This window comes from Pseudopodoces humilis, chromosome 3, assembly GCF_049639895.1.
Source record: "Pseudopodoces humilis isolate 2021_Gansu_Grassland_sample_001 chromosome 3, ASM4963989v1, whole genome shotgun sequence".
Classification (NCBI taxonomy): Eukaryota; Metazoa; Chordata; class Aves; order Passeriformes; family Paridae; genus Pseudopodoces; species Pseudopodoces humilis.
Genome location: NC_142202.1, coordinates 99207878 through 99234640, shown reverse-complemented (window position 1 = coordinate 99234640; position 26763 = coordinate 99207878). Strand labels below are relative to the sequence as shown.

Genomic DNA, 26763 nt, shown 5'->3' with positions numbered 1-26763 from the left:
ATACACTAGACAACGGCCTTCACTTCCTATCAGCCTCTCATGGTTTGGAGGACAGGAACTTCACTTTGTTGATATGTGAACAAGTATTTACCAGCACATGCAAAAACATGAAGACATAGGACATTTAGCAGGACCTTTTTCACTGATCCTCTAAAGAAGCACAAGACTGAAGGAGACCAAGTAAGGATAAGAATTTTGAACTGAAAATGGTGTATATTTATATATTTAAAAATAGTCAACTCTTATTCCGTGTGGGTGGAATATCTCCACTGTGAATTAACTAGGCTTTGCATTTCCCCATTGCCCCAGTTGCACTGCGTGCGATGCTTGCGTCATGCTCAGCTTTGCCAGCCAGCTGTTTAAACTCTCCTGAAGGTGAATATACTGTTCTTACAATCAAACTTACATACCTTTTGTATTATTTGCATTTCTGCTGTTTGCATTATCCTGCCTCAGACTGTCTAGATGCTAAAAACATAGATGGTCTCAAAAACCAAGAAACACATGAAAGTAACAAAGACCCCTCAGTACTCCTTGAAATCTGAAGGTCTGGATACAACTTCTTTTATCAGCTCCCTAAACCCCAAGGTTTAAGTAAATACCCCTAAATTGTTGGGAGAGCAATGTGGGAGGTGGTAGAAATTTGTGTTTAACTTCATATGAATTATTAAGCATCTGTCACATGCAAGCCCCTTGTCAGAGACATGGTGCTACACTGTAATAATCCTTCACCTGGCAAGTACCGCTGGTCTGACATTCATATAGCTGAGCTGACTGGAAAATACACAGCTCTGATACACACATACATATACATCTATACATATCTCAATCATGTTTATTTGAACAACCTGTATTGTGGATGTGTGCAGTTCACAGAACACACACAGTAGGTAACTACATCTATTGTACTGCTTCCAGTATGACTTGAAGAAACATAGGAGCTGAAATGCTATTTTTTAATTTAAAAAAAAAAAAAGACTAGAGAATGGATAGTTAAGTTGAGAATGAAGTCAAGATAAATTGAATCTTTCAAACTCAGTATTAACCATTATTCATTTCAGCACTCCAACTTTGGGAAACTGCCAGAGGCAGTTTTGAGCTCTGGCACCGATCAGTTGTCTAACAGAAATTCTCACACCAGCTCCTCTGTGCAGCTGCTCACCATCACCCCAACATTTTAAGCACAGGGACAACAAAACAGAGCATATGGATCACTTGCACCAGCAGATTTTAAAGTAAGAAAGTGGGCAAAGAATGAGCTGTTAACTCCCAAGGGCAATGAGACTTGTTAATAAAGGAGAAACCCCATTAAGACATTAACTTTGAGCCTCAGCTTGTAAAGCAGTTGCACAACTCCCCACTCCTGTCACTATCATGTACTTCAAGTTTTCAAGGGAAGTAAAAAGGAAAAGAAAAAACCCACCATATGTTTGTGTATCCACCTGAATGTGAAAATTACCAGTTTTAGTTACCAGTGATGACTGTCTCTAGTTCCAGCAGTAATTGAGCTCCCACATGACTAACACCATAATTTTATTATGGACCTAAATTTTAAACAAAGCAACAGAAGGGTCAAAATGACCCAAAACTAGATAAAAGGTCCAACAGATAAACCACTGTAACACATCTTGGATCTTATCTTCAACTGTGATTTGGATCAGGCCATGGAACAGCTTCCTGAAGATTTCTAATCTTTGATTTGGTCTTTCTACCCTCAAAGAACCATGTTCACACCATTATCTTCTCTATCTTAATTGCTGCTAGCTTTTCCACACTCTCTCAGGATTATTTGGACGAAGAAACTAGATTAAATCTGAAATATGTTACACACTAAGACATTTTATTTAACAAGACGAAACAAGTTTGGATTTTATCATAAATGTGGTTTGATGCCCCTACTAAGTATCTGCTATTTAGGATCAAAGTGTGTTCCCTTTTCATGGCGTATCCATTTATCTCCACCTACCACGGATAAAACTCTAAACCAAGAGGCAAACATGCACAAGCAGAAGCAGAGAGGCACTCAACAAAATGTGTACCAAACTCCCCTATCCTGAACTGTAAGAATTATGCAGGTACACTGAGGCCATTTTACACGACCAGGATCTACTCTTTTCTCCAAGTAAAATTTGCCTTTAATGAATGACAAAAACACATTGTCAAGATCAGTAAGAAAAGTCTTTCTAACCCTGACTGCAAAACTGTTTCATTTACAAAATCATAACACTGCTTCTACTAGAATATTTATGTACCTTCTGTGTTATTTTTATTTCTTTCTTCAGCAATCCCTGAAAGTAACCTGTAAAAAAATTTTAAAAATCAGGTTGTTTTGTAAATCCATATACTGCATTTTTGACATGAAGTTCAATTACAATGGACAAGAAAATGACATCCTAGTTTTATTCCAAGAATCAGATAAAACCCAATGAATTTTAAAATAAACTATTATTTCATGTCTAAAATGCCTTCAAGTGTATGGTTTAAGCTACCGAACTTAATTGAAATTCCAGCAGTATAAATTTAATTCCAAAGAAAGAATGATCTGAGACAAACATCTGTACTAATTGAAATTTGGGGGTTGCTACAGATTTGTCTGTACACTTACCATTCATAGTGATCATCTAATAAAAACAATAATTTGAGCACAACTATAATAACTGCTGCAGCAAGAACATCATATTTTACTTTTCTTGTTGACTTATTTCCAGGCATAAGAGTCAGGAAATCCACTTCTCCAATACCGGTCTTTTTCACCACTCGACAAGTCCAATTATGCAATTCATCTGATTAATATAAGTAAAAATATACAATGTTAAGACAAGCTAGAAATATTTTTACAGTGCAAATATGTTGGCCATTTGAGGAAAATACTGCTTAAGTCTTTTAGGACCATTTGACAGACACTTTTCAGGCTGAGGAGTATTTTTGGATACTTTTAAAAATACTGGGCAACCTACTCTGTACTTACACAGAAAACACCTGTGACTTACTATATATTCATATGGAGAATAAAAAAATCACATATTTAATAGTGTTTTGATGTTACTTGAATAACACAAGTGAGACCATGCTGAACATTCTTGCAGGACAGCCTATTACAAATCCACATAAATATATTTTCAAAAAAAGTCCCCAAAAGCAAAATACTTGTCACAAACTTTTTTCCTGCATGTTGAGTAAACCCCCATGGCAGGAAGCAGCACTGCACAGAGGAGGAACAGGGCTGGTTGTAAAGAAGCTGGTTGGGCATGGAGAGCAGTTTGGTCATGGCAGGGCAGCACTGGCTGCTCCCCCAGCAAAAGCAGCCGAGGTCACACCTGGCTCTCCCGGCGGCACGCGCGGGCTACGCCAGGGACATCCAGCTGCAGCTCCACAAGACACACAGCAGGCTATCTATACGGTCTCTTATTACTCTGCTTATTTTTCACAGATACAAATCCCCCAAATTTCTCACCTTTCCTGTTCAGCAAGAAATACAGGAGTTGATTACATCACCATCAGATGCCACAAAGGTTAGCAGTGTATGACTAAGTACAACCTCAATCCAGTTGTACTTATACTCTCTTGTTGCTTACAAAGAGTTCAGTAGGAACTCGTTTTTAATCTCCCACACATAACAGTAAAAGTTAAAAAAATGTGGAAACTAAATTTTCTTATAAATATTAGCAGCATATTTAGTTTTATTTCAGATACATAGTCTCTTCATTGGTATTTAGTGTCCTTTAACACTCCCAATTAATTGCTTTTTTTTTATTTTTTGGAATTGTAAGACAACAACGGCAGCCCTTTTTAAATTTTTTAAAAAATGCTTATACATGATAAAATTCTTAGTTGCAGAGAAAAGGACAATATATTCTTCTTCTGCAGTAATTTTTTAAAGAGTATATAGTTTTGCATTTCTCTGTAAAAAACCTGAAAATGACAAATTTGTGGCCATTTTTTTGATTCAATTGATACTTCACAATCTGTAAAATAATGTAATCCTCTATGGGATCACAACACTGGCATAAAACCACAAAATCAGAATTACTACTCCAGAATTTTAGCCCTAAATCTGTTGGTTATCTTCTCTTCATTCAATTGTGAATAAACAGAAAAAACAGACACTTTTATTCATTGTAACTAATTGCAAAATATGACAATAACTCCCTCCCCTACTTTGAACTGTTGGAATGTTTTGAGAAAAAAAAATAATTTAAAGCCCATTTGTCTGTGTAACTCCTCTTCAGTCACAGTGGTATTTGACAGAAAGTATGGTAACATACAGAGTTCACATACTAGGACATACTGGTCTTTCTTTGACAAGCCAATATTCAAGACTTAATTTTAAGATAGACAAAATGAGTCAATACTTATGCTATATATTATTTCAGAACTAAAGCATAAATCAAGAGAGACAGCAGCTGATCTGTCACACACCATCAATTAATATTAAAATAAATGGTAATATACAATAATATATAATACACAAAATGTATTCTGTTAAAGAATATACAGTCATTATTACATATGAGAATTCCAGAGCTAAGCAATCAGGTCCCAACTTCATGAATCATTTAGCTGAAGTTAATATATCACATGAATTCAAGAGGTGCCTCTTAGTTCACATGGATACTGAAAGATTTAAAATGAAGTATCCACTCCACAGCCTTACAGAGCCAACATCAGAGTGCCCTTGCATATCTGGGCTTGTAACACATACTCTAAAGATGTTTGATGAAGGTGCTTTCTATAGAAAGAATATCCTTTGGTTCAAGCTGAAATGGGAATAAGTTAGAAGGAAAAAAGCAGACTTTTGAAGAAATAATTTAAGCCTTTTTGCTAGAGTTTAATAAACCAGAGAAAAATTTTATCAGTTTGGGCTAGGGAAAATATTTACCAGGTAAATTAGCTTCCATCAAGTACTTCATGCACAGCATGTCTGGATGAAGAAAGCAGCTTTCTGTTATATCTGGAAAACGAGGCAGGTCTAAAAATGCTGCAAGCTCATGCATTTTGTTGAATACTTCCTCATATACAGGCCATGACTGAAAAACAGGGTTAAAGGGTGTTATACATTTGTTCTACTACCATATTTGTCAATTATTTAAAATTAGTTATTGATGTTAAATTCTGAATTGTTTAATACAGGATTATTTATACTGATTCTTTTAGCACTTTATGATTAAACATGTGCAAGAATGGAGCCAGACTGCAATATTGCAAAGAGAAACATGTGCTAGTTTTAAATTCCATAAAATATACAAGGAACAAATAGAAAGTTGCCTCAGATCTCCCACCACCTTTCTTGTGAAATGCTCATTATGTGTTCAGATGCTCCAAAACTGAGAGCTTTGAGAAAAAATAATAGAGATGAAATTTGCAATTGAGGCTGAACTGTCTAAAGAACTAAGACAACCACAGATGGTGAAGGTTGGCAGGGACTGCTTGAGACCACTGGGTCCACGGCCCCGCTTGGGTCAACTTGAGCAGGCTGCCCAGGACCACATCCAGTCAGATACTGAACATGTCCATAGATGGCAGCTTCCAAGGGTTGTGGGAAATCTGCTCCAGTGTTTCACCAACCTCACTGAACAAAGGAAAAAAGATTTTGTTTTCCCTTACACTTAAATGGAATTTCTTATATTTCAATTTGTGCCCATTCCTTGTCATCCAGTCACTGGATACCACTGAGGAGGATCTGGTTTTCCTCCTTTGCACCCTCCTGCAGGTACCACAGCATACGTGCCCTGAATATCCTCCAGCTTCAGGAGCAGGAGGAGCAATCACAGCTCTCTCAGCCTCCCCTTATTTGTCAGGCTCCACCCTACCATCTCCACAGCCCTGTACTGGACTCACTCCACTGCATTCATGTCTCCCTTGTCCTGGGTAGCCCAGAACAGCACCCAGCACTCCTGATGTATCTCACTAGTGCCAAGAAGAGAGGAAGGATCCCCTGCCTCCCTTGAGCACTTGTGCAGTCACCAGAACAGGTCAAAACTTACTGATGGTGACCTTGCAGTGATACCAGACAGCTGTCTCAACACTTATGCAGCATCTCACCACTGCCCACAAACCTTCATACATCCACTTTGCTCACACATTCCCTAAACTGCTTCTTAAAAACTGAGGCAAAAAAAAAAATCATTACTTTAGCCTTCTCTTTGGTCTTTGTGACCATATTCCCATTCAGCACTAGGCTCACATTCTCTAGAACCCTTCCATAGAATCTCTCATGTTATTTAGCTTTAAAAGTATAATAATTCCATATTTGCATATTTATTAGTGACTATAATTCTGGAATTCTCTTTTTGAAACCACTGTCTGCATGAAGACAGTTCTCTGTTTGTACTGAGGTTTGCTGCTATAGGAGAATATAACTTACAGAAAGATTTTGACATGTTTGTTCATAATGAACTCAGCAGGACCTGAAGTTTGCATAAGTATGGATGTAAGGTTTGACCCTCATTTCACAATACCTGAACTGTTTCATTAAACATTCTTAATTTCCTATAGTTCTAATGATTACTTGAATTTACCTCTAAAAGCAACAATTTCAGTTGTCCAGGCTACTTTACCATTTTAAATGTATAAAAACTATTATTTTTCTGCTTTAGCCAGTGGTTCTAATTCAGAAGAGCACTTTATTATGTATCCATATTTTATAAAGTCAGTTTGTTCATATGTAATCTTCCTTTAAAAGAAATTCAGCAGGGCTTTATGCTTTGTGCACAGCTTAAAAACTTACCTGAACAAGAGCAAATTCAGGCTTCTGCTATTTTTTTGGCCCAGATTACAGAGTAACCATGTTTACAACAAGATATGATGTGACCTAATGTGGTTCTACTCAATAATTTGCCTTCATCTATTTTAATATAAGCTCTGTAGCCAATGCTTAAATTTTGAGTGATTATCAATATTACACTGTCTTTTTTTAAATTATCTCTCCTCAGTGCAGTTCAGGCTTACATGAACACATGCTTAGGGCAAATGAATAATTCTGTCACCTACTATTACACATGTAACTTTTTGTAACAGTTAGGAAGTCGTATCATGTTCATTATAGTTTCTAAACAGTCTTGAAATTGGCTTAGACTGCTCCAGGACTATCTTGAGAAACAAGAAAAACTTGCATTACAAGAGTTCTGCAGAAGACCAGGCTCACAGTACTTTCCATTCCTTCTAAAAAGCAGTGCTAAATTGAGTAACAAACCAATCTTGGAACAGAACCTGAATCATATGTAACTTCTCTTGAGTGTACTGGGAGAAAAATTAAAGTCCCACATAATTCAAGTAAGAACATTACATGAATACTATTCATAATTAGATAGCAAGGAAATATGCTTTCCCCTAATGAAAAGAATTGAATTAGTAGCTTCTTAATAATATAGCACATATGAAAATAAAGACACTGGGGATTTAGTAATTTGAAGCATTTCCATTCTCAAACATTAAACTATCACCAATGGAACTATCCAAAGTCTAATTTGACACCAAGCTAATTTAACGAATATAGATCTTAATTGGAGGGCTCTCATAGACAGTTTTATCACCTTTTACCAGAGCTTCTCTCCCTGTTACCAGGGCAAGGAGACAGCTTTCCTATCCTAGGTATTAGTGAATCAAAGCTTCTTCCCTCTGCCCAACATCTACTTTTGGTTCACAGTTTTTGTTTGCAATTTACAGAAGGCAATTTAGTTCTTTTTCAAAATGGCTAGAGAATGCTCTGCTTTGCAATGATAACCAATGCCTTCCTTTTTCTGAAGGCAAACAGATGGCATAAAAATTACAAATAAAAATTAAGACTGAGAGCTACCACTTGGCTTATTTTAAAAGCAGTGTTAACAAAGAGTGTTTTTTGTTGATGTGTGTTCATAAGAGATCTGAACACACTTGAAACATGCATCGTAATAGAAGATAAAGATAATGAAATCAACTGCTGCTTGCTTCCCAGAGTTTAAACCTAAGTTCAAAAGCACTCCCTGTTGTAGTCCCATTGCTACAATGCAGTGCTGTGCCATGATGGTGAGGCTGAATGGAAGCCCTGCTTCCAGCAGCACAGTCACCTCTGGAACTGGGAGCTGCAAGCACAGCTGCATCCAGCACAAGGTCACACCTGCCTGGGACACAGCTCAGGGGTGAAAGCTGAAAGGTCAGGGCTAAGGACACTGAAGGGTTTCTGCAGTAATCAAACATTGTCTGTTTACACCAATCGCTGTACGCCCTGTTCATACTCTCTTTAACTCTGAAAGAGCTGTGAGTTCACACAGAAAATCTTTTATTCTGCAAAATTTTAAACATACTGGGAGGCTTAAAAGAGAGAGAACTCCCAAATTCCACACAACCAACGCACCAAATGTTGAGACAATATTAAGAAAAAGAAAGATGCAGCAAACAAGCAAGCAGCCTCAAAATTACTGAGTTACCACACCTTCTACCTAGCTATGTATCTCTTCCAAAAAAAAAAAAACCAAAAAAAAAAACCCTGATGAAACAAGTTGCACTGGAAGTTAACCAGCAAATCCACTAGGAAAGCAGAACCCAGAGCCAGGGCCTCCCTCCTTCAGTTATAAAATCTCTGCCTCCAGCAACCCATGATTAAACCCCAAGGGAGGAGTACTTGGACAATAGAGGACAGTGTTAGATCATATGCCACACACTCTCCAAGTATAACTTTCACTTATCCGATCATAAATTAAAAAATTCAAGATGTATTTCTGTGCTATATATTAGGACAACTCCCCTGTCCATCACCACGTGAAGTTACTGAGCTCTCACCGTGTTTTGGGAGCCTGGGAAACACAATAAAAACCACATATAAAACTCAAGTTACAAACCCTTAAGGGCACCTAATAATTCCAGGAAGACTGACAGAAAACCCTTTTAAAACTATGCCACCTGCTAGCCTTTTCAGGTGTTTCGCAAGATGGGATTCCTTCAAGACTGATCAACAACATTGAAAGAGTCTGTAACTTGTCCCAGATGGGGTACAGAGGTTGCCAAGATCTTTTCTTAAGCTTTGTTTTTAAAATCTTTGTATCTTACTCCCAAATGTGACAAATAAGGTCACTACAGGTCTTCTCCAGAAAGCAGTATAGAAGATTAGTACTACTTGAGAGTACTTTTCCCTGCCCCCTGAGCACAGGAGAACAAAATACACATTGTTGAGTCAGTGAAAAAGTGTCTATAACAAGATTTTCATAATGATAAATATTCATTAAACTATTTAAATAACTTGTTTTTATCTTTCAAAGTTACATGGCATTTTTCACCTGTATTAGAAAACAACAAACTGGTTTTCAGGAGCAGAGGAGCCAAACTATTAGTATGATACAGTACCAGGTAATTGTTTTGAGTAAGCCAAGATTGCAGCCTCTCCTACTTGTTTGGACAATATCAGAATGTTGCTGATCAACAAGTAGAAAACAGTATGCACTGGCTGGCTTTCTAGAACAATTTTCAGGCTCCATAGCTTCTTGTTTTAAATGTAGTTTGACTAACTCTCTTCTTGGATAACTGTATAAGCTATTTCCTTCTCCCATATCAGGACAATATCCCATTACTTACAAATTCACAATTCAGCTTATGTTATAATGATAATGCTCTATTATTTCTGAAAAGAAGTAATTATACAGTTATTCTAAATTCTTAATTTTATATTTTCCCCTTCCACCCTTCTTGTCTGTTCAGTAGTTTTTTTGCAGCACAATTGCCTTCCTCATCATCCTTCTACCTGTGCATTTCCATCCTGGGACCCTTTTTTTCCCCATGCCTGCACATTCTCTGAAGTTCTGTCTGCTCTGTGCTGCTTATATTCCACAATGGACATTTTTCCCAAGGGATTTGTTTAATGACTATTCAATACTGGATCCTAATATTGTCTGACTCATTTTTTCATTATCAGCTTTGTGTCAATCTCAGGGAATCATCTAATGTTTAGAGTTGGATATGCTGACAATAATCCAAAACTCAGCAAGGCTTCATCATTTTTAAGATGACAAATTCAACTTAGACCAAGTTGGAAAAAGAGTGTACCAAACTTATCAGGAAATGGATTTAAAAAGCCATTTAACTTTGTAGGTTTGGAAGACAACAAGTTACGAGATATGAAGAAAGGATTTTTGCAACACAATCCTGAAACCTTGTGTACAGCAGAGCATGCCCATAAAATGAAAGATATTTCTTGTAAAAATAATAAACCAAATGTGTATATACACCCCAGTGTGTATAAAGATCTTTGAATGCTGTCTGGATTGAAACACACATTCCCAGGAACCTAAGCTGGCTTTACACTTACATAAGATAAAATTAGGTGCCAACAATGAGCATAGCAGTCAAGTTCTCTAAGGCACCTGGCTCACCTTACTTTGCTTCTGCTGCTCAACTGGTTCAGATGTATCTGGTCATCTGCAGTATGAGCCTGATGTGGCATGACACCAGCCACAGTGCATGCAGATTGCATAAAATAATTGACAGTAGAGACAATAACTGTATTAACTGTGAAATTTACACCCAAATTAGTATTTAAAGATGAATGAAATGACATTGTGGACCAATCATTACATACTAGGTCATTAATATGATCAGTCACTATTGATGGGTTTTTTTCATGTTTTTTGTGCATTCTTACAGTACTACTAATCTGGCTACCTCCCATATAAATCTACACCAACAAATACTGTCAATTTATTTTTAAACAACATTGGTTTTCCCCCTTGCCTGACCTCTATCTACATCTCAGGCACAGCCACCATCACACCTGGAACAGCCACAAACTAATGTAACAACAATCAAACACAATAAAGGTACTTTAACACCATGTATTACAACGAAGACAAACTTTAAAAAATGGGAAATACTGAAACTTTTTTTGCCATTTAACCTAGCTGGAAAAAAACTAATGTAGTCAACTTTGTTACACGGTTAGATTCTGTTCAGTCTTTTCAGAAAAGCCTTGTTTGCCAGGACAAAAGCTATAGAGAAGAGACATAGGCAAGGTTTGAAGAGATTCTTTAAAGGTCCTTTCCAACCCAAACCATCTTGAGATTCCATGGTATTGTCAGCACTGTCACCACTGCTGTACAGAAACACCCCAGTGTTTTGTGATTTGCTGGTGAGTGTGGAAGTGTATGAGGAGAATTCCTGCACCCTGCTCTCCTCGGTCACATCTGACACAGAACTGACTCCATGAGCCCCGTGTCTGACTCAGTGCACTCATTTTTACATGGACTAAATGAGTGGACAGATTTCTCCAAACCCTGATATCCATGAATCACATACAGATGCTGATGTAACAGTGAGAGGGTGTGCCTGGAATTATTAAAAGGGAACCAAATGAAAAGAAGACAGGTGAAACTGCTATAGCTCCATTCAGATAACTGCAAAGAAATATGCACTTCGTGAAATTTCTTCCATTAGAAAAGACAAAGAGACCAAGCACACAAGTAAAGCTTCTCTTTTAAAAGCCTACCATCAAGCAGAAGGAAGAAATAAAAGGAAATCAATTTGTCCACCTGGAAGACAGGCAGACAGGTTGCCCAAGTTATCTATCTGGCAACAAATAGTCAAAAGGGAAGAAAAAAGAAGTCAGGATACCAATTGAAAATCATAGAAGTCACACTGGCAGCCTCTCACTTCCTCTCTCCTTTTAATAACTTTCAGCTGCAACAACTACTACATCCTAAAATCACAAATTACTCTTGATCATTGCTGTAGAGCAAGTGAGAAGGGTCTTTATATAGCAAAAAGATTAATTTTAGAAAATGACTCAATAAACAAAGCTTAAGCCTTTTTGAGGAAAAAAATAGGTGCTAGGGCATTAGACTGCATTAAACTCATATAGGCAGTCTTTACTGAAGAATTCAAGACAGCATAAGGATGAGCCAGCAGCCTACTACATACAAAGAGAACAAAGCCAACTGAACGTCCAATACAGAAGTACTCCTTCACTAGGACAAAAAAAATTTTGGCTGCCTAAAAGGCTTTTTAATGGGCGACTTTTCAGAGGAAGACATATTTTACATTATATGATTCCCAGTTAAAGTGGTTTTTGAATAAATGAGTTTCAATATTATTAAACCACGAGAGACATGTGCTTGAGCATTAGCTTGCTCATGCTCACAGTCAAATATCACTTTTCTAAAAAAATGCAGTCTTTCTAAAAATACATAGAGGATTTCAATAAGGAGCTGAACTGTCATAAAGTATTGAAATTTAAGGGTTTGAGAACAAATTTTATTGAATTTCATAAATACTTTGGTAGGTTTGTTTTCTTTCTTCATTAAGTAATGCTTAAAGACAGGTATGGACAAGCTAGAGTTTCTGTTACACAACAGCAAGCTCTCATGATAAACTTGATTACAATAACCCTTTCAGCAGTGAACTTCCTCCTCAGCTCTTTTCTTTCAAATAAAAGCCTCACCCTTGCTTCTTTTCATTCTGCACTACCTTCTATCCTGAACAAGTACTGCATGCACCTGCTAAAATGCACAAAAAATACAGAGTTAGGCAGAGAAAAAAAGCCGTACCAACAGATACACACCCACCCTCAAAAAAGATTACAAGGTATCTCAAAATACCAGCGGACCAAAGCAGGGATCCCTGATTGTTTGAGAAAGTAAGTGCAGCATAGCTGGTTAGCAGAATTTGTATAGATAGAATTTTATCCCTCTTAAAAGATTTTTTTTTTTTTTTAATAAACAAGAATGACCGGCTTCTATCTTAATTTGAATTCTTTAAATAGTTACCACTGAAAAAACAAAATAAAAAAACCATATGGCAATTAAGGTCATTCAAATTTTAGTCAGGAATAGAGGCTCTTATACATAAGACCTGGAATATTTTGAGAGGAAGACATCAGCAAACAGAGGAACGTGTCTAATAGCCAGTCTGATGGATACGCTTTCCAGGGAAGCAGAAAGCTGTTGTCATTCCAGTCCAAGCTGTCCAGGAGAAAACAGCAAATATTTTGACCTGCATTTATGAGTTCACTAACAGACTTAGTCAGGTATTACTCTGCTTGAATCAGACCCAAACTAAAATATATGTATATGCAATCCACCAAAACCCAGAGTGTTAGACAATCCATATGTCAGCAGTTTCCTAAGAGCTGTGTGATGACTTGAAGACATGTGCTTTAGCCAGCAGCAGATTATTAAGGGATACAAAAGCGTTTCAAAAAGCCAGCGTGGAAAAAAATAATTAAATACAGTCACCATTTTCCAGAATTTAGAAAATCTTCATGTTTCTTCATGAATGTGGCACAAACCCACCCCAGTCCCTCAGGCAGGTGTCTTTGTCCCAGTTTTCCACCTTGGGAGAGAGCAGCACAACACCCCTGAGAGCCCAGCCCAGCAGGAGCAGCTGCCCTGTGACCAGGGGGAATGACCACCATCAAAGGAGGAGAAAGAACCAAATATTCCTCAGTTGAGCTGGTTTCACCTAGCTTGTACTAATGCAGGCTTGAACTCCATAGGAAGGGAAAGATTCAGAGCAGCTCACTACCTCCTGCATGCTGAGCTAAGATGCTATGTTGGTTAGAAACAATATGAGATGAAATTATAACGAGTACTCCCTAGTGCACTCACAGAGTCTCATCTAAATGCATGTTCTCTTCAGTAATTCCTGAATTTCATATGCTCAACCATAAAACTTAAGTCGCTGTTCAAAGAAATTAAAAGAAGATAGAGTATTAACTTAATCTGTTCACAAATCAAGACCTGTACTTGCTTCTAGGGCCAAAAGATGACTGCACAGAACTGAAGACTGTTTAGAAATATTAAGGGTAAAGTCCAAAACCCCTTAAGCTGCAGTCCCTGTCAGCCCAGGATGGCTGCCCCATGACCTAGAATTTATTTATTTTTACATGGCTTTTCATGTTTCTCTTACCACATTTCTAGGCCAGGTCTCTTGCAAGTGTTCCTGCTTCCTCCCAGCATTGGGATCATCACTGCTACTCAACAGTAAGGAATTTTACATTGTGAGTTATTAAACAAGCAATTCCTTTATAGTTCCTCCATCAAAACAAACCAAAAGGTCATTAGAAAAATACAAGCACAAAAAAATCTATTTTCAAATCGCAAAGTTTTGCTTAAGAAAAATGTGTAATATTTATTGCTTAGAATTCTTTGGTGTAGGGTAGACATACCCCTTTTATGCAATGATTTTGTATACTTTCACCACTTAATCATTCCTCAACATTTCTCAAATTGAATACAAAACATCCTGAGATCTCTAAATGTGAAACTATATCAGACCATATTTAGTTCACCTAACTCAAAGGCTTGAACTATGACTTTAAAAGAGTTGTTCTAAGATAACTAGTTAATGAAAAATGAAGTTTTATGATCTTTAAAAAAAGTCTCCCCAGAACACAAAACCCACAAACTGAAACACCAGAAACCCACAAACTGAAACACCAGAACAACAACAACAAAAAAAATTAAAAAAAAGGGACTGTACCACATCAATCAAAAAAAATCTATTTAGCCTTGCACCCAGAAGCAAGCAAGCAAAATGTGCAGGGAGGAATTTATGAACCAAGCAAGCCACAACACTACCAAACATCTGTCCAGCTTCACACCATTTGTGGCTGACTCAGCAGTGAGATCTCTCTATTCTTTTGTTCCAGATTTCTATTCTTCCGTGGCATTTGTACAGTCAACATCTGGCCCTTTTAACATCCAGAGAATCCTTTAAGGCAAGAAATTTCACCAGTTACCCACAAAATGTATGAAACCACATCTCCTGCTGTTTGATTGTGAACCTGCAAACCAGCAACCTCTGTTTACACCTCCCAGTCCCTGAACTGGAAAAGACATTGAACAACTGCCTCCTGAACATGTTCTACAAACTATCACCACATCTTCCTCTTAGTCACCTCTTTTTTAGGTTTAAAGATAAGTAGATAATATTGTTTCTTGTAGGAAAACTATCTATATTTGATAATCCATGTTGTGACTCCCTGTACCTCTTAGTTCTTCTGCAACAAAAGGGAGGGTAAGAAAAGTAAAATGCCCAATCAGAACTTTATAGTATTTAAGATACAGTACATTACAGGTTTATACATTAACATAATTTTTTTTTCATCTCCATTCTTTTATAAGATGTCAGGAGTTATTAGAAAATAACTCTAATGTAGCTGGACTAAAACCACTGTGTGTTTGAAAACTGCATCATTAAGGGATTACAGGAACTTGTATAATTAAAATCACACAGGTATTTAAACTAAGGCTGGTACATGAACATAGAAGCATTGATAACACCAGCTTTCAGAGAAAAGTACAAATCAAATTTTCTTTACTTCATACTATTTTTTCTACCTAGAATAAAGATATTCATGTCAGCTGTTGGACAAGAAGGAGGTTTGAGAAATTTCAAGCAGTATTTCTCCATCTGCATTCTCCTAAATATGAAGCTCCAAAATTATATATCTCTGTAGATACAAAAAGGGGAATGTTTGACTTATTCCAAACTGCTCACACAGGATTCAGAATTTTATTAAGAGGAAAAAAGAGAGGAAAAGTGAAAAAAACAGACTGAACAGAATGATGAAAACTAAGGAACTTGCAGGTATACTTTTGTTACACTGGATTTTTTTTTCAAAATTATCATTCTTTACAAATTCCTTCTGCAAGTGTAAGTAATCTTTGCATATATCAGAGATATGCATTTTACTTTTTCCTACATGGTTTTATTATCAAAAACAGTCAGAAGACCATTTTATTTAAAAGAGCCTTCTTCAGACTAGAAAATTATTTAACATGTTATTGTTGTCATCTACCAGATTAGTAACACTAAAACCGTCACCAAACAGTATAAATCATTTCCACAATAACAATTTCAGTACAATGACCTCACGCAATATTCACAGTACAGAAGTATACAGAGAATTTCACTCCTCCTTAGACAGTGGGACAAGAAGCATAAAGCCTTAGAACAGTGATTCATTTCACCTGTCCCTCCTAGAAGAGTACTATAATTAGGAGACTAAATCCACACCCACAACTAAAGAAACACCAGCACTTAAGAAATATTGTCAAGTTTATAAACTTCTATTCACATACTCAAACTCTGTAATGAAGTAAATTCTAATCCTTCTGCTTTTAAGTTGATGAAATTACAGTACCATAAATAGCATCTTTGATATAAAACATTCACAAAGAATGAACTATCATTTGCTGTATGAAAGCACTCAGCCACATTGCATCCAATTTAGGGTACAAATCAAGGAATTACAGCAGGAAACCCAAGGGAGACATTGCCTTGAAGGGGAAGACAAGTACCTATATTTTTAGCAATACTAAAAATAGTCATTGTGAGATTTCCAAGGATCTTCAGTGGTCAATATTAGAGTTTCACATGAATTTATGCCATGAGCAGAACACTCTATTGACCTATTCCTAGGTAACACAATCCCCACAGACACTTTGCTTTTCCCTGAGCGCTTCATGGTTCAAGGACAGAACACGTTCTTCCCTGTAGTGCAATGAGGGTTACCAGTGATCTTTTATTATATGAGGAGATATTAATTCTTTCAGTATTGAAAAGAATGATTAAGAAGTCCTTAGGCTTTGTTATCAGTGTAAGGTAGGAAGAATTACCAGCATGAGTGAATACAGCTCACAACCTTTGCAAGCTTGCACAGACCTCCAGAAAACTGAGAGTAGGCAAGAAGAGAGAAGTATCAATACTCTAACAACAGCACCTCTGCTTATCTCTCTCTGTCCTTCCTTGCTATCCACATTTAAGTGCTCAAATGAAAATACTCTTAGTAAGTGAGAGAGCAGCTACTTTTCAAAGCTTCCCAGGGAAGTTTATACACTTCAAAACACAGTAAAATATCTGTGATATGCTTTTGACTGCAGGAAACAAAACAAAAGCAGCTCTGACTATCTAAACCAAAATGCAAACAAGTGTTTCTAATGTGAATAAGCCAAGCAATACACTTAGATAAAGGAGTGATAGTTTCCTTGTGTTATTAGGTACTGTAAATTCAAAGACTTTGTTTTCAATAAACTCATAATACTGATGCTACTTCTGGTCAGAAGATAGATAAATTATTCAACCAATCCTAGCTGTGTATTTTACATGAGTCCCCTCACACTTTGTAACAAACTGGTAGAGATTATTAGAAATTACTGGGGATTGAATGCCAAATTATTTCTAAAATTGAGCCATTATGCTCAAAAGCTAAGGACTAACCAATTCCTGCTTTTGGCTGTATATGGCAGGTAACTGTCAAAGCACAAATTGTCTTTCCTTAATCCATGAGAAACCCTGCATCTTTGTTTTCCTCCAGGCTACCTAACAGTTCTTCTGCCCCCAACATTCACAGGGAAATCAAAATCAGGAGGCGTCTTAAATTACTTAAACTTTTCAGCTAAATTTACAAAACAAAATGGCTTTTACTATGCTTGAACAAAGCTGAATTGATTCACATACATTTTTGTGGCACATCCCCATGTAATTCAAAGCAGTTTTACTGAGCTGCTGAGTTCTTGGATGGTCACAAGGCCCAAAGTGTTTATATAAAGCAGTTTTACTAAGCTACTGAGTTGTTGGGTAGTCACAAGGCCCAAAGTGTTTATATGGAATGAGTATTAACAACCATATTCTGATTGTAATATTGCCTGTAATGAAGAGAATGAGAAAAAGGATATAAATGTGAGGTTCCATATCTTTAACCCATCTGCAGTAGTAAAACTCCGGAACATTTAATCATATTGTAACATAACATAAATTGTAATTTATAATGTGGAATACAAGTCCCACATGGGTAGTACTACACAAGGATACAAGTCCCAAGCTGAAAACTTGTTCTCAAGTAGACCTCTCGAAATACAGTCCTGGTAGGTCACTACACTCCCAGACAGATCCATCAGATTCCTCTTTTTATTGTGGGATAATTGGATAAAGGGAAAAATACCAAAAAAGATCCCCCTTTTGAAGAATGGGGGGATGGGGGGGGGGGGGGGGCATTTGACTGCAGTGCTCAGAGACAAACTCCTACTTGAGGAAAAAAAAAAGACAAGAAACTATAGATATTCTGCAATGAAACAGAATGTAAAGGTGGCTAAGCTGTAAGCAGTAGGGAATCTTAAAAACCTAAACAAAAATCTTGAATTTCAATCCAACAGGTAAATAGGTAAGTCATGAAATAGGAAGAAAAGCAAGACTGTGCAGTAACTGGAAAAAGAATATGAACTCATTGCATTAAAATCACATGCAAGGAAGAGAAAGATTATGTCTGCAAAGAAGTAAACCACTATCTGATAAAATGGAGTGTTTTACAAAGGAGAGGCCCAGATAATTTACACACAAGAAGCTTCAAGGAAATAACTAAGGAGTTCTCTGAAACACAAATGTTGTTTTTTTAAATAATCTTAAGAAATTCTAAACATCAAAGGACTCTCCACTTTAATATGCAGTATTTAAAAAAATGTAAAAGGGGCGATTCAGGAACCGTAGAATGATTAGCTTGGCATGGATCCTGAACAAATTAATACTATGGCAATAGGAAAAACAGAAACTAAAAATATCCTGTCAGTCAAGCAACCTTTGTAAGGTCAGGAGAAGTGAGGAGAGAGTGGACTGGAGCTCCAGCTCCCACAAGAAGCTGATATGAAAAATCTTTCTCCTTTTTCATGGGAAAAATTAAAGGGGAACCAAATAAATATTACCACTAAGTCTCACTGGAAGTACGTAACTCATAATTTAATTAAAACTCAAGAGCTGCTCTGCAGGAAAGCAAAGCATGAAGAACAAAGGTGCAAAACAGAAGCATGCTTGATTGGAGAGCAGAGGAGCAGCCTGGGTAAATTCATCTCAGTAATCAGATCTCTCATAGCAGAAGTGAGATTGAAGATGACACAGAAAGATAGGTGACAGAAGGATTAGTGCTAGAATATGGATACCAAAATGCTGCCAAGAATAAAACCAAGCAACATTTAAAAAAATGGAAGAGAAGAACAAGAAGAAAATACAAACTATAGAATACTGTAAAAGAAGAAATGAAAGAGTTGGAAAGTTTCCAGGCAGTATAGAGAAGAATGATCATCTCAGTTTTTAAGGAAACCTTTCACTCCTAAATAAAAGAGGAAAGAAATTTACTAATCCAAGCTAGGGAGGGTGTGTGTGTGAATGCAAGGTATGTACTTCTCCAACACAAATGAACAAATGCAATAAAGCCAAAGCATCATACAGAATAAAACACTCAATGCTCAAGTGACATATTCTCAAAAGAGCTGAAGATTTCCAGTCTACTTTATAAATACATTATAGCATCTACTTCAACACCTATCACAGGTTACCCTTAGGGAAAGGAAGGCTTGGATGAATTATAGAGCAGCAAACATTTGTTTTCAATTCAATTTTCCATCAAAGCCAACATCAGTTCATAATGGAGCATTAATTAAAAGCCCTTATTCAACTGAACACAACTGAGCTGCCCAGAGCTACTGGCCTAATCCAACACAGACAGAAAGAAATATAATTTTAATGTAGAATGATAAGCCATTAAACTTGAAAGAAACAAGGTATCAGCAAGAAGGTAAGAACAAGAAGCTTTTCAGCTAAGGGGGATAAAAGGGAAAAAATCATGACATGATTTTGAGTTTCATTATTCCTCTCTCTTGTCCACAACAGTGATTTATGACTAGCAGAGTATGTTTCTGCTGCTTTACCAGAATGTATTCAAGAATTTTCTACAGGCAAAGGTAAGGAAGAATGCTAACACTATTCTCAATTGGAAGTTAGGAAAGCATTTCTGTACCACGGAAAATTCTGAGGAGTAACAGTAGGAGTCATTTAAGAATCAAGACATCCAGGGATGGAAATACGTGAATTAGAGCAGAATTCAAACTAAACAGTGCTTCTGTTCATCTAAGTTGGAAATTGGGTGTGTAAAAAGAAACAAAGCAACAAACAAACAAAAAGCTACACTAAGACAATTGAAAAGTATAGACGGTAATTTTATCATGTTGGCAAGATCAAGTCTTTTAAAGTAAGTACATTGTTATAGGCAGCAAAACTCTGGATTATAAAACACAAACAAACAAAAACCATGAAAAAAGAGAGGATGGGATTGAATTACAAAACAAAAAAGGAAGTACTTTTAAGATACAGATTCCTAGGCAGCAAGGTGTATCAACAATGCTGTCAACACTAAAACATTCAGTGGCCTTGTAAAACATGCGGATTTTGAATTGTGCAGCTACTTCCACCTAAGAGTAAGGGAGAAAGGCTTATAGAGAAGCCATTCCATGACCACACCCCAGGGCAGAAGAAGTAGAAAGGATAATTCTGTAAACATTCATTCCTTTTGTCTTCAGGGACAAGACAGGTCTGAGCAGAATTCAACTAACTCACCAAGCTCAACTTTCACCAGGCCCCCCATCCTTGCAGAAAAAAAAAAAAAAAGGATTCTTAACTAGTTTCTTCCTAAAGTTTTATTTTAAATTTGGAGAAGAGATTGAGAGAAGGGAACTTCTCTGAGGTCACACATCGTGCTCCTTGCCAAGTGCAGACACTTGTGCATCGAGAGACAACCATCTCCAAAGCTCTTTAGCACAACAGGATCTGAAAGATGCTTATGAGACTACACCTATCCTGTTGTACCCAGCACATACTCCAAAGTGACACGGTTGTTATCTTCAGTACTTCAGTAAACCATGTTGCCCAACATCCATGGGAGTGACCTGCTTACCTATATATACACATACATTTAAATTTGTGTGTGTGAAGAATGTGAGAATCAAAACCAAGTATTACTTTTGGACATTAAAAAAAACATCCATTTACAATGTGTTAAAGGTAAAATACACAGAAAAATAGTGTGTTTTATAAAAAGTAATGAAAGTTAAAGGTAAATTTGAGGCAACAATGCACAACCAACATTTAAGCACAAGCAAAATAATACTTAAGAGATAATTGAGTATACAGTCCCAAGTCAAGAATGCATGGCAGAGACAGACCTATGGCAAAAACAAGTTGTTGACAGTTCAAGACAAAAGGCATGCTTTAATCCATTTTGTATAAGGATAAAGCTAAATCCCTAAAAGCAAAATGGAGGATGTGTATCTTAAAGAAGTATCTCTACTTCATGTAGATATAAAAGAGGGAATTTGTATGCATCTGGAGGCCAGACAATAAAATAATACAAGCTGAAACCAAATTAGCCAGTGAACTTCATATATATATGACTACCAATTTACAAATACATCTTAACTCCTACACTAAAGAGTTTTAAAAGAAATAGATATCCTGAAATCCTAGATATCCTACATGCATTTAAAACATGGAAGAAACGTGATTTCCACCTAAAGGATAAAAGATGACTGCACTTATAAAAGATGTACTGGATACTGGCACAAGCCTTAGGATGGGAAGAGATTTACCGTAGTTAAACAATTTGCAAATATAAGAAAAAAACCCTTGAACTCCTGCACAGAACAAAACCAAAAACTTACATATCTTGTTCTTTCTTCATACATACAAAAAGATTTTAATCAAATGGAATAAGAACATTTGTTTTAGAAAAGAAAATTTTGCTTTTCCTCCCTTGTATTGGGAAGTTAGAACTTCTGAACAGAACAGCAGCATCTTGCTGCTACTGCTGTTTGCCCTGTTAACCCTCTCATTGTACATTTAGGTAAAACCCATTTCCCAAGGGCTAATTTCTAATACGCACATGATTTAATAGAGGAAAGGATAAATAAGATGACTAATTAAGTAAAAGCTTAGAAAACTGACTTGAAACAATGGAAAGACAAATACATATGGAAGATAAACGAATAATTTTTCTTGAAGACCTTCTATAAAGTACCTTTATCCTTCATAGAACACTTTTGAGTAGTATTTATCTCTAGTTAGGCCCTGTATAACATATTATACAGTTATGCATCATGATTAAAGATGATACAGAGAGCTGGAGGCTCCTTTTCTCTTTATGACAGTCATGCCCATGGCTCCCAGACCTCTGGACAGAAGCGTTCAGATACAACCAAACCTTTGTGGCAGTTATTTTAAAAAAAGTTCAGTTTCAGCAGAACGAAGAATTATGCCCTTGTTAGCTGTTCCACTACCAAAACATGAAGGGCCTATCTGCCATGTATACTGAGAATGTGGAACAGAATACTAGGCATACTTGAGATTGGAAGGGACCTCTGGAGATTATATATGGAGTCTAACACCTCTGCTGAAGCAGGATCAACTACAGCAAGCTGCTCAGGACTGTGTCCCATCAGGTTTTGTGTATCTCTGAAGATAGGGACTCCTGTTGCCTGTTCCAGCTCTCAATCACCCTTACACAAAGTTTTATATTTCAATGGAATTTCCTGTTTTTCAGTTTGCACCCTGTATTTCAGTTGTCTCCCGTCCTCACACTGCACACCACCAAGAAGAAAGCCCAATGCCACCCTCACTCCTCCCTGATGGACATTTATACACCTTACTGAAATCATCCCCAGCTCTCACTTCTCAGTGATAAAACCCCCAACTCTCTCGGCCTCTCCTTGGACTGCAATCACCTCTAATTGCTAAACAGTATGCAACACAGGGAAAACTGCCTGATACAGACTCCATTCCTAAATTGCACAGCACAGAAATTTATCACAGCTGGGAAGCCTGAAACTAATCCCATTCCTTGTGTATAGAAAACCACTTCTGAATGACAAGTCATAAAACACCCTTTGTGCATTTATACATACACATGCCACTGCACAGAACGTAGGCATGACTCACCTCACAGTAATGTTGCATTTACTTTTCTAACACCTGTAACAACTTCAACCTTGTACAAATTCAGCATATTTTGGGTATGTGGGAAATTGTTACTAAAAAAAGTCTTTAAGCCACTGAGAATATTTATATGCAAGATGAGATTCATCAAGTTAGGCTTCATCTGCACTTAACTGATAAAGTGATATTTAGTATTATTTCATATCCTTCAAGTTACTGTAACATAATTACTTCTTGATTCAGACTTTAGCTGCATAGGACACAATTAAATGCACTAAAAATACGTTCAAAATAAAAAAGGAGACAAATGGAATATTTGTCAGTTATCAATATTTTGGAACATATTTGCAGTTTATACTCATCAGACTTGAAGCACAACAAATAATGGCATTAGAGCAACTTACATGCCTAGTTCTAACAGCCATAATATAAAGGTTTTAAAGATAATTGTCTACAAAATATTCTATACACAGCACAAAATAGAAAAGAATGCAAGCTATATTTTCAGAATGGAGAATTATACAATCTCATTTCCTACTCCAGGACAATAACGTCATCTCTCAAATTTCTAAAAGCTCTGATGCCAAAACTAGATGCAGTAAGACACTGGTAATCTCAGTTCTACAGTAAGAAATATGAGATATAGAAAAACGCTAGTAAGGATTTTGCAATTATCAGTCTCATGATGTAGTAAACAAACCATTAAAACTACGTAAAACTGCAGATGCCTTACTAAAGTAACATTAAAGGCAGAGTAAGAAAAAGACATTTCTAAAAAGAAGCCACAATAATACTGGAGTGGCTGGAAAACAAATGGTACAGCAGTAAGCTTACAGAGCTGTACTTATATATCTCAGTGAAGACACAGTTATGAGATTACTTGATTAGTGTACATATCTACTTGTGCTCCGGAAGTGAAGGGAACAGACCTATCCCAAAAGTAAACAGTAGGATCCTCCAAAGGAAACTGTCACCTCCTCTCTGTAAACCAGTTCTCCCACTCCGAGGTATGGTACAAGCTTTACAGTTGCAATTCATAGAACAAAAACTCATCCAGAAGACAGAGGCAAAGAAAGACAAAGACTTAAAACAACTTTATACTCATATTTCAACCTAACATCTTTTCTGTTACAGAAATACCTAAGACAAAAAAATCAAGAGGTTTTATATTAAATTTATCTCCTGATTTTTAGAAGTTGAAGTCATAATTCTCATTTATCCAGACAGAAAAGCAGCAATATAAAACCAAAAATAATATAAATGCTAAAACTTCTGAAGGCACAACTCCTCAACAACTCAAGACCTGCTGAATATAAGCTACATATTGGAGAATGATAATGTTACTTGCAACGTCATCAGTGAGGGCTTAGCAGAATTCCTGCTTTCTGCTCTTAAAAGCTAAGATTTTATCTGCACACTTCAAAAATCTGTAATAAATTTTTATCTGCAACAGAAATGTCATTGGGCAATTGTTACCACAATACGTAAGAATCTTAAATAAGGGAAATTTAAATTTCTCTCAAGACTGTCCATTACTATTCAGTTCCTGAAAGAGCTGTGTCCCATTATGCAGATTTTAGATTTGATATCTTTCAATCAGTACAGGAACAGAAGAGATAGCATCTAAACCATATTTTATTAAAAGAATATGGAATTGCAAACAAAGTCAAGAGATATTTCAAATAAGCACCAAAATGGATAATATATTGCCATTAGACTTGAATCTAAATCCTATTTTTGAGTGTTTTGAGAGCAGTTCTGAATACCATTTTCTCCACAAGTACTTATTAATTTAATTCTAATTTAGGTAATCAGTTTAATAAGACTGGTTAAAGATTAAAGCACTCCAAGTCACAGAGTGCACTAACTTCTGCCAGGCTCCAATACTGTGAAACATAAACCCTGTTTACATAATAATAGATTTAATCAATTTAATCAATTCATTAGTACAGTGACCAAAATAATTAAAATACCACTAAATAACTAGGTTTTGGTTGGGTTTTTGTTTTAATTTTTCCTTTAAGAATAAACTTACCTCTACACAAAAGATCTTAAGATCAAGTCCACATAACCTCATGTTCTCCGGAAAATGCTCGAAAACATTCAAATATGGAATATGCCCTTCAACAACAAACCTGCATTAAAAAAAAATGAAGACCAAATCAAAATAATATATAGGATGACAAATTCTATGTTTATTATAAAATTCATATACAAATCAACTTCTGATTTGAAATAACATCAGTATTATCCTACCTAAGCAACTCAACCTGAAGCTGCACACCCAAAATGCTCCACAGAACAAAAATCAGTTCAGTCATTTAACAGGCTTTTAAGTTCAAGCTCAGAGATGTGACTGACAAATGATAATATTATGGCAGTAAGCATACAGTCAACAAGCTTACATGGAGTTTGTTCTGCAGATTCTTCAACTATTCCATTTCTTGAACTACTTCAAACCTCCTTTGAATGGTTTGGGTTTTTTTTCAAAATTCTAAAGCTTTAAGCAAGCTTTACTTTTAAAACAAGACTTTCTGCTGGAGGAGTTTGACTCAGGTAATGTGATAGAGAAGAAAATCACAGAATGATGAATGGATACATAGAACTGACGCCACATTAATTATGTTTCTATGATACTACTTTTCAAAGAAGTATTACTGAGGTTTTGGTAAGTGGTTGACAGTATTATTTGATATTTTTCTTGAATACACACACACACACACACATATATATATAAATATATATAAAAGATGAGACTTGACAATAGATACCAATAAAAAGCTACCAGTACACTAATCCCCTGCTCTTATCCAGCATCTTAACAGACACCCACAATGGGCCAAGCAAGCACCAAATAAGCACAGATCCTCACAAGACAACACACTCATTCCACACTAGGGCACACTGGTAGTCTCCTATAGGGCTCAGCTGGAAATGCCTTCCCATCTCCTCCAAACCAATTTTGTTAAAAGAGTACATTAAACCTAAGTAAGTTAACATTATAAGCAGAGAAAACTCTGTTCATTAATTAATATCAGGACTGAAAACAATTTTCTCCCCAGCTGATAAGTGTTATCTGCACAGGACCTCTCTCATCTTGCTACGTAGACTAATAACTTCTTGGTCTACACACATTCCATGTCCCTTCTGAGCCTAGAGCAATTTACGAGCTCACCTGCTATCTCCCAGTTCTGTGCCCTCATCACTCTTTGTTCCATATTATGTTGTGTGTATCTACTGAAGTTGACTAAAACTCTGTTAAAAAGCTAGTTACTGCAAAGTTTACAGCTATAGTCTACTTTTTTTTAAGCAGTCTTACCTGAATTTTCAGTCTAATTGAAAAAAATTAGTTAAACCCAGGACTAAAATAAAAAATACATCTCATGATCAAAACTGTCTCAGAATAATTTATGATTCCTTAAAAATAACAGCATATGAAAAATCATATTGCAATAGCCTTTGTTCCAAAGCTCTGCTTATTAGTCTCTTAAGTGAAGAAGTAACAGGTGGCACATAGTCCTTTCTAATCAAATTGTGTAACAATCATTTTGCTAATAAAATTTCAGTAGCTTTCCTCAACCAGCAGAAACAGCATTTCCCCACCCTGAGTGGAGATGTGCACCGGGCTCCTGTGATGCTGTTTTCCAAACCCAGCCCCCACTGCTGGTCCTCACCACCCTGCCTGACCTGCTGAGCAGCTGGCACATCAGTTCCTTAGCTCATTTTAGTCATCCACTCAACTGAGGAACATAAGCTTGAGGTATGGTTTCACAAAGTTGATTGAGTCAAACTAAAAGCTCAACACAACTAGCAGGACCTCCCTCCTTGTGATCCAGCTATGAGCTGCTGTTGACCATCTCTTCCCCAAATGTAAGTCATAAGAGCAGCAGAAAACCACCTGCTACCCTACTGCCAGCTAGGTTCCTTTCATCATCTAACAAACTGTGAAGAGGCTCACAGGTGGCTCTACAAGGGAAAGAGTTGCCAGAGAGAAGGGGGTGCATCACACAGGCAGGAGAAGAGAAAAAAGGGAAGCAGGACCTTCCC

At 36.7% G+C, this 26763-nt stretch overlaps 1 protein-coding gene across 1 annotated transcript in view; it reads right to left on the bottom strand.

Moving 5' to 3' along the window:
* TAF1B (TATA-box binding protein associated factor, RNA polymerase I subunit B) overlaps nucleotides 1-26763 on the bottom strand; it is a 45530-nt gene that overhangs the window by 6847 nt on the left and 11920 nt on the right. Inside the window, exons 8-11 of the mRNA XM_005521870.3 lie at nucleotides 24752-24851; nucleotides 4880-5027; nucleotides 2606-2783; nucleotides 2253-2299 (exon numbers count right to left, since the gene is read on the bottom strand). Of these exons, the coding sequence (XP_005521927.1) occupies nucleotides 2253-2299; nucleotides 2606-2783; nucleotides 4880-5027; nucleotides 24752-24851 (473 nt within the window). The remainder of the gene's footprint in view (nucleotides 1-2252; nucleotides 2300-2605; nucleotides 2784-4879; nucleotides 5028-24751; nucleotides 24852-26763) is intronic.